General features: G+C 43.4%; 1 protein-coding gene across 1 annotated transcript; it reads right to left on the bottom strand.

Annotated features, from left to right (window-relative positions):
* Window positions 1-547: 547 nt before the first annotated feature.
* LOC129766712 (uncharacterized) lies at window positions 548-5,803 on the bottom strand. The gene has a single exon (XM_055767312.1). It carries the CDS (start codon window positions 5,801-5,803, stop codon window positions 548-550), a length of 5,256 nt encoding a protein of 1,751 aa, XP_055623287.1.
* Between the last annotated feature and the right edge of the window lie 3,963 nt (window positions 5,804-9,766).

Genomic DNA, 9,766 nt, shown 5'->3' with positions numbered 1-9,766 from the left:
ACGAATTCCACACGCAGCTGGAGCGCGCATACGAACGCTGCTCAAAACATGACATCAAGATCACCATCGAAGATTTCAATGCTCAGATCGGTTAAGAGGAGGAGTTTGTTGTGACTGGGAGGGAATCCAAGCGGGACAATTTTTCACCAAACCAAACCAAATTTGAACTAGTACAAACGTGCTTGCACTGTTCGGGAATAGCGGGAGTAAAAATAAACCTAACCTTCGTTGTGCGGTGATCGAACTGGAACTCATTTTATTCTAACATGGGAGGGGGAAACTTGCACATTTTGCTCCTCTTGTGTATGTGTTGGTGACAGCGGATGCTAGCAAACGCACTAGAAATTTCCAGACGCAAGTGCAGCGCGAATGCAAGGGTAGGCCATTAAGTGGGGGTAACACTGAACGCAACATAATACCGGCCACCTTGAAATTAACAATTTCAATGTCTGTCTCTAACGATCCATAACTCTTAAGACTAACATAGATTTTATAACGTATACTATTTGTGTAGTTCTTCTTTGTTGATTTATTGGCTGGTTCAGGGTCATTGATCTCCAGGAGGGTCCTGTTGCTGCAGGTAGTCAACATTATCATCTTCTTCGCACGATGGCAGTGGGCAGATTTTCGATACTGCTCGCTTGAAGATTCCACTAGTAGTGCGTAGAGTAGCAACACGGGTTACACCGTCTTTCCCTGGGTGGATTTCTAGCACTCGCGTCAGTGGCCATTTCAATGGGGGCGACAGTTCGTCCTTCAAGATAACAATACTGCCAATTTTGATGGAACTCTGCTTTGGGTTAACACATGTCAAGTGATTTAGTTGTCGTAGATATTCTGACCTCCATCTATGCCAGAAATGCTGCACCTTCTCTTGAATTCGCTGGTACCTATCAAGCCGATTTATAGGTACATTCCTTACGTCGGGGTCCGGTACTGATTGTGGAGAGTATCCAAGCAAAAAATGCGAAGGAGTCAGTACCGACGAATCATTGGGATCATCTGTAAGCGCTATTAGTGGGCGAGAGTTCATGCACCCTTCTATTTGGGTCAGTACAGTGGCCATATCTTCGTACGTTAGTGATGCGTTCCCAATTTGACGAACAAGATGTTTCTTCGCCACTTTCACAGCAGCTTCCCAGAGTCCACCGAAGTTGGGCGGCTTAGGGGGAATAAGATGCCATTGAATATCCATTCTGGCAGTACTAGCAGCAATCAATTCAGAATCGGGACCAGGTTGCAGCATACGATACAATCGATTGAGTTCATTATTTGCACCGATGAACGTTTTTGCGTTGTCCGAATAAATGTGTTCTGGTTTTCCACGTCGCGCCACAAAGCGACGTAGAGCGGATATGAATGCCGGTGTTGTCAGATCACCGACAAGCTCGATATGTACTGCCTTGGTACTAAAGCACACGAATATTGCTATATAAGCCTTCGTAGGGGTTGTCTTGCGTTGAGTTGAACGAATGTATACTGGGCCACAGTAATCTATACCCGTACTAGAAAACGGTCGACTGGGAATAACACGAGAGCGTGGAAGTTGTCCAGTTGGTTGCTGAAATGGTTTTGGATCCACACGAGCACAACTGTGACATTTCCTTATGATGGATTGCACAGCACGTCTTCCGTGGACGAGCCAGAAATGATCCCGAATTACTGCGAGAGTTAGATTCGTTCCTCCATGCATGAGAGACCGATGATAAGAGAGGATAAGCAGCTTGCTGAAAGGATGAAACCCGGGCAACAACATCGGATGTTTGGTTGAATATAACTCGTCTGACAGCCTCAACCGGCCACCCACGCGAATTACACCTTCAGAGTCGATGAAAGGATTCAGCAGCTTCGGATTCGATTTCCTGGATACTATAGCGGATTTTTGCAGTTCTTTCAAATCATCTCTAAAAGATTCAGCTTGGACTAATTTCACTAATGCTGTCCTAGCGCCAGTTAGCTCCTTCACTAAGGGAACTCTAGAGTAAATTCGCCCAGTTTTGGTTCGAGTATTGTGCAAAAATCGAAGGCAATAGGCCGTGATGGTTATAAGCTTGTGACAGCACGAATAGCGAGTGAATATTTCATTTATCTTTGGAGATGTTGCTTCACTGGCAAGAACAATCCGTTTCCGCTCGAGGATCTCGTCTTTTGGCCTGGCAACACTTTGCATCGGCCAACACTCTCTTCCTACCGCCAACCATTTGGGTCCATGAAACCACCTCTCGTTCGTAACTAAATCTCTGGGAGATACTCCGCGGGAAACCATATCAGCAGGATTATCAGTTCCAGCAACGTGCAGCCACCTACATCCATGGGTTATCGATTGTATTTCCGATGTCCGGTTTGCTACGAAAGTTTTCCAATTGTGGGGAGAGGACTTCAACCATTCCAAAACCACTGTGGAGTCGGACCAGAATACAGTGGAAGTGAAAACCATGTTAATTGCTGCAGCTATTCTTTCATATAAACGAGCAGCCAGTAGAGCACCACATAATTCCAATCTGGGTAGTGTTATACGCTTCAGAGGAGCTACGCGCGATTTTGAAGCAAGCAAACTAATTTTAACTTTCCCCTCTGGAGTCTCTGATCGGCCGTAGATACAGGCTCCAAAGGCTGCTTCCGAGGCGTCAGAAAAGCAGTGTAACTCTACGCCGATGAATCCGTGAATGAAAGTGAATCGATCGATGCGCAACGTAACAAGACTTGAAAGTTGTTCACAAAATACCAGCCACCTTTGCTCAATTTCATTTGGGACCGGGTCATCCCAATCCAGGGACATGCTCCATATTTGTTGCATCATTACCTTGGCTAATATTACAACCGGTGCTATCAGTCCGAGTGGATCATACAACTGAGCTATTCGCGAAAGAATATTCCGTTTCGTCGTTGGTTTGATACCTGTCTCCAAATTTATGTCGTAGCGGAAGCGATCTGTGGCAGACTCCCAGCAAATACCTAACGTTTTAATCGTTTTTTCAGGATCGAATTTCAACAGCGCTTGTGTTGCAAGTAGTTCTGCAGGTAGACCGGCTAAAACATCAGTTGAATTCGAACACCATTTACGCAAGCGAAATCCTCCTTTTGTCATGATTTCATCCAACTCGTGACGTAGATGAATCGCCCGTTTTACCGAATCTTCTCCTCGAATGAAGTCATCCACGTAGAAATCATTACAAATTGCGAGGCTACCGAGGGGGTACTCCTTTCCCTCATCCTCGGCCAGCTGATGTAGCGTTCTGGTTGCCAAAAACGAAGATGATGAAATACCATATGTAACTGTGCTTAATTCGTATGTCCTAACAGGTTCAGAAGAATCGAAGCGCCAAAGGATACGTTGCAAACAGCGTTCGTCAGATGAAATGAGTATTTGGCGGTACATCTTCTCGATGTCCGCCACCAACGCCACGGGATATTTCCGGAATCGAAGTATAATATCTAAGAGCTCATCCTGAATTACTGGGCCAACGAGGAGGACATCATTCAAGGAGTGTCCACTGCTCATTTTTGCCGAACCATCGAAAACAACACGGACCTTTGTAGTGCTGCTTTTATCGTTGAAAACAGGGTGGTGTGGCAAATAATAAGTAGCTTTAGCGTCATCAACCGTCTCTTCAACTGCTTGCATATGCCCTAACGATATGTACTCCTGCATGAAAGCATTATACTGCAAACGCAGATCGGGATTTTTCTCCAATTTCCTTTCTAGTGACTCGAAACGTCGAAGAGCACTGAATTTAGACTCACCAAACATTTGTTGAAATTCCTCGTGCTTCGGATAACGGACGATATAGCGTCCTTCACTGTTCCGGGTAGTTGAAGTTTGATAAAATTCCTCACACTGTTGATTATTTCGTGATGGTCGAGGGCTATGAACGTCTTCGATTAGCCAAAATCGTTCCAGTTTTTCATCCAGGGATTCCATGGTTGTAGCAGAGCAGATGACACTCGGATTAGATGTGTCGATGTCCGCCATGCCAGAAACTACCCAACCAAAATCACTTTCGATAAGCGATGGTAGTTTATCCCCAAGATTAATTCGTCCATTCTTTAAAAATGTATAGTAGTGTTCCGCTCCTATTATTATGTCAACTTCGCAACTTCTATTAAAATCAGGATCAGCCAATTCCAGATTCCTCGGAATTTCCCAATGATCGATGGAAACAGTTGCAGACGGGAGATTTCTTGTTACCTTGTTCACCACCAAAAAATCGATTGACAATGACACCTCATGTACTCGAGAGCGCACATCCGTGGTAACAGAATGCTTCACACGCGTAGTAGCTTTATCAACACCGCAGATTTCTATGTTGACCTTCTTCCCCGCCAGGCGCAGGGTTTGACGTAGTTTCTCGCTCATTAAATTGGCTTGTGATGCACAATCTAACAAAGCCCGTGCAAGATGCTCCTTGCCAAAAGTATCCACCACAATAACAACCACAGTGGAGAGAAATACGGTGGCATTCCGTGTAGCAGCATTCACTTGAAACATAGGCACTTCAAAGTTTTCACGTGGAAACATGGCAACCGAACAATTTGTTGGAATCACACTGAATGAATTTTCATTGGGCGAAGAATCCTGCTGGCTGTGGGATGAAGGCGCAAATCCAGGATGTACCAATGTGTGGTGACGTTTGTTGCATACTCTGCAGCTGTATTTCGACTGGCAGCGACGTGCAAAGTGATCGCTCCTGAAGCAGTTGCTACACACCTTTTTTGTGTTTACCAATTCCAGTTTGTCCTTTAGTGGCATCTTGTCGAAGATGGTGCATTTTAATAGGGAGTGCTTTTGAGAGCAAGCAATACATTCAGGATAAGTTTTTTCAGTAGTCGCATGAAAAACTGTCCGTGATTGTGCAGGCTTCTTTGTCGGTTGCTGATGTTTGTCGAAGGAGGGATGCTGATAATTCTCCGATAGTGATTCTAAGACTCTTGCTTTGCGCTGTAAGAATTCCACCATTTTCGTGTACGTATGGTTTTCCTCCATAGAAGCGAAATCTTCCCAAGCCTTTAGTGTGATACCATCTAAACGGGAATTCATCAGCTCCACCAGCATAGAGCTCCAATGCTGAACAGGCTCACCGAGCTGCTGCAAGACTTTGATGTGCCGTTCGAAACAATCCAAAAGCACGCGAAGATCAGCTGCTGACTCTTTCTTAACGCGAGGGCACTCGAATAGTGCCTGAATGTGTTTTTTACGGAGGATGTATTTATTTGAATATCGGCTACAGAGAAGTTCCCATGCAATGACGTAATTATCTGCGGTGACGGAGAGCGTCTCTATAAGTTTCGCTGGTTCCTCTCCGAGAGCTGCGCGAAGATAATGCAGTTTTTGCACCGATGTTAGCTCCGTGGATGTGTGAATGAGCGCTTGAAATGTGTCGTGGAATGATAGCCAGTCGTCAAATTTTCCATTGAACTCTGGCAACTTTATGGTTGGTAATTTGATTCCAGTCAAACCAGATTGTGTGCTAGGGCGTGAACTGGAAGAGGATTGCTCGGTTACCACTGGCAATTTCCCCATTAAAGCTGCTTTGGTGCGAAAGTATTGCTCCTCGAATTTCGCACGCATGTCCAAATTAATATTGACGAATTCATCCGCGTCGTCTAATTCTGCAAATTCGATTTCAAGCGTTTCGAAAGTCTCCATGTAATGCTCCAATCGGTCCAATCGTAGCTTCACTTCACCAAAATGTTGCTGAGGATCATAATTCATCACGAAATCCTCGATGCGATCCACTGCGGCCATGACATTTCTCCTTGCAGCTTCAATTTTTCGCATTTTCTTCTCCTTCCGCTCCGCCATGATGTGCACCCGATGACGAACGATGCAGCCGATGTGACGCTGTGGGGTCGAAAAAGATTCCGGGAGCACCAAAAAACCGACAGTAATTTTATTGGAATGGTACTCACCTGGTACCTATTCGCAATAGGCCTTGTATTTTCTAAAATACGTAAATCTCACCAAACAGGATCTGGAATTTTCCAGATTTATAGTCTATTTTTCGAAACACTTTCGGGGCCAATATGCTTGGATCCTGGTCACGGCACCAATGTTGTGACTGGGAGGGAATCCAAGCGGGACAATTTTTCACCAAACCAAACCAAATTTGAACTAGTACAAACGTGCTTGCACTGTTCGGGAATAGCGGGAGTAAAAATAAACCTAACCTTCGTTGTGCGGTGATCGAACTGGAACTCATTTTATTCTAACATGGGAGGGGGAAACTTGCACATTTTGCTCCTCTTGTGTATGTGTTGGTGACAGCGGATGCTAGCAAACGCACTAGAAATTTCCAGACGCAAGTGCAGCGCGAATGCAAGGGTAGGCCATTAAGTGGGGGTAACACTGAACGCAACAGAGTTCAAACCTGTAATTGGTATGTACAGCACAGCTAATGCTGCGTCAAGAAACCCATCAGAAAGTGAAACGATATAGACAGAAGCGGAGACACTAAACCCAACTCTTCAGGGAAATGAAACGCCGCCAGGGGGAGGAGCAGGAGTGTGAAGAACTCGAACAGCTGCACCGTTACCATCAGACGCGAGAGTTCTACCAGAAACTCAATGCATCCCGAAAAGGCCTCGTGCCACGAACAGAAATGTGTCGAAATAAGGATGGGAGTATCCTGACGAATGAACGTGAAGTGACCAAACGGTGGAGGCAGCACTTCGATGAACACCTGTATGACGTACAGGCAGAGGAAACGATGGAAAACAATTGCGTTGATGCAGTAAATAATGAAGATGTACTTCCCCCAACGATAGGTGAAGTTAAGAGTGCCATCAAACAGATTAAGAACAACAAATCAACTGGAAAAGATGGCATTGGAGCAGAACTTATCAATATCTTATCAAGGGCCCGAAAAGTTGGTTAATTGTCTGCATAGACTGATTGTCAGATTGGGAAACAGCATTATTATTTATTTGCCCTATCTTCAAGAAAGGCGACAAACTAGACTGTGAAAACTTTCGTGAAATCACCGTTCAGAATACCACCTGCAAAGTGCTTTCCCAAATTACCTTTCGTCGTCTATCGCCACTTACAAACAGATCCGTTTTAGGTTATCAGGCTGGCTTAATCGAAAGTCGGTCTACTACTGAGCAGATCTTCACCTTGCGGCAGATCCTCCAGGAATGCCGTGAGTACAGAGTACCAACGCACCATCTATCCATCGACTTCAAAGCCGCGTATGATTCAATAACACGAAAAGAGCTATGGAGAGTCATGGACGAAAACGGCTTCCCGGGAAGTTGACAAGACTGATTAAGGCTACGATGGATAGAATCCAGTGCTGTGTGCGAATATCTGGTGGATTATTTCTATCATTCGAGTCCCGTATGGGGCTTCGACAAGGTGATGGTCTCTCTTGCCTGCTGTTCAACACTGTTATGAGACTAGTGGCGTTTAACTTACGTGGTATGCATTTCAATAGATCTAGTCAATTAATCGCTTCGCATTGTCGGTAGAACATTTGAGACGGTAGCTGAATATTACACCATACTTAAGCAAGAAGCAGAAAGAGTTGGTCTGAGAATCAATGCGTCCATAACCAACTAGATGCTTGCTTCCGGATCCGAAAAAGACAGGATACGATTAGATACTAGTGTAGTGATCGACGGCGATGAGTCTACCTTGGTTCAATGGTAATGTCTGACAATGATACCAACCGCGAGATCTGGAGACATATTATCAATGGGAGTCGTACCTATTATGGTCTTAACAAACACTTGAGGTCAAACAGATTTAGCAATCGTGCGAAATGTTCCCTGTACAAAACTCTCATAAGATTCGAATGTTTCGTGAATTCTGGAGTAATTACAAATCGTAAATCTAACACTGGTTTCTTGTTTAAGCTAGATGGTGGTTTAAAAAATGGTCTTGCAAGAAACAAACTTCACTAGTATTGTCCAGTTGTGCTGCTGAACATATTCAGTTCACTGAATGTCTCCAGGAACCTCAGTAGTTACGGAAACTGACCATGGTGTGTCGTTACCATTGCCCATCAAGGTATACGCAGGTAATCAAAGTTGTATAGCTCTCACAGAAGCTAACCGATCGGTACAGTTCAGTTCTATCCGATGGGTCGGATGCAAGCAGGCCTACTTAGTAGGCTTCTGAGACCAGTCAAACGGAATGATGATGATGGTCCCGCCTCCTTTCCCTACACAGGTTTGAGCAAGACGAGTTATGTAAAAGATATTTTTTTTGTTTGCTCAGCATTGAAATCAGTTTAGCAAAAAAACGAACTGTTTTTATTTACACATATAAGTTCAAAAAATTGCAATGTCAAAAGACAAGCAAATACTAAGTCTTGTCCGCCACAGAACCGATACGGTCCCGACAAGGCCCTTGCAGCCAAATGGTCCACCAACATACAAGTCCAACCACCAGCCAACCACCAGTTTTGGATTGACTTTGAATATTCCCATCCAGAGAAATAGAGAATTTTTTTTACGAACAATTTCTAGACCAGCTCTTACAAAACTTTTGAATTCTTTTCCTTTATATCTGTACAACGCGCGCAACGCTCAAACTTTTGAAGGCTACTTTTTTTTCAATTACTACAATATAAAAACAACAAAATAAAAATTAAAATAGTTCATCATCACCAAGATCATGACAGACATAATAGAGACGAATACAAATAGAAAAACAAAAAAAAATATCATAGAAGAAAAATTGATCAAAATTGTCTAAACAATATAATCCGTTTAAAAAAAAACTTCGTCAGGTCCTACATTGAGAATAATAAAAACAAAAAAATATCAAAAAACTGTTCACATTAAGATATCCGTTCGTATGAAACTTCGTCAGTTAAAAAAAAATGGCTGTTAGGAAAAAACAGCTTTAACGTGTGAAATACAGTTTCTCTTATATTCTGCTAGTGTTGTTGCACGTTTGATATGTCTTGGTATCGAGTTGAAAACATTTACTCCGGAAGACGTTGAGAGAATCAACAGGAATTAAATCCAGCGAAATTGAGGAGGAGTTTCTTCGAAAAATGTACTGTCCATCTAAATCACTGCATTGTGATGAACGAATCATCTCATTTGTGCGACCAGAGAGCAATCTCAACTACACCGGCATTCTCCGATTGTATCACTCCGTACAACTACTCCATAATCTATTAATTTTAGGGCTACCGATGGATGCGACGGAAGACAATTCATGTGTAGCTACAAAATCAGATTAACGCAGTGAACCGTTCGCAATAGCCACGAGGCCCAAACTTGCCACTCCCAAATTCGACAAACGAAACAGTCGGCGATTTCCGAGCAAATGTGTTCCGTTGGTTCACAAATCGGTACGCCTTTCGTTTACCGGGAATTTGGTATGAGGTTCAGTATATGCAGCTGGGTGGAAAATTTCAGCACAATGTTGCATAAGTAAGTCTGTAGAAAATTGGAAGTTGCAGGACATTAAACCGCTTTTTACAACAATATATTCAGCATTAGAAGCACTCATATACAACACATTTCATCTGAAGAAAGTAATATCCGTATCGTTGGTATCCCATATTAATTAACCTATAAATTTGGGCCAAAAGTGCTGTTGAATTGTCATATTACACGAACTAATTAGCGAATATATTTGTAGTCATCAGCAATTCACAACACGATGTTCATACACACGCACCCGTACAGTTGAATCTGATCTGCGATGGCTTCGCTAGCAACGCATCACACCTGGAGGCACATAGGTTGGCAATTTAATTTAATTTTTAATACCGAAGTGTCATCGAGTTTGCGATAAACTCTGGAGAAT

The sequence above is a fragment of the Toxorhynchites rutilus genome, chromosome 2 (genome assembly GCF_029784135.1).
Source record: "Toxorhynchites rutilus septentrionalis strain SRP chromosome 2, ASM2978413v1, whole genome shotgun sequence".
Lineage (NCBI taxonomy): Eukaryota > Metazoa > Arthropoda > Insecta > Diptera > Culicidae > Toxorhynchites > Toxorhynchites rutilus.
Note: the sequence above shows the minus strand (reverse complement) of the source record. Positions and strands in the feature narration are given on the sequence as shown.

Bases quoted from the DNA above. Each gene is read 5' to 3' on its own strand.
- LOC129766712 (XM_055767312.1), bottom strand. From the start codon at position 5,803: ATGGCGGAGCGGAAGGAGAAGAAAATGCGAAAAATTGAAGCTGCAAGG.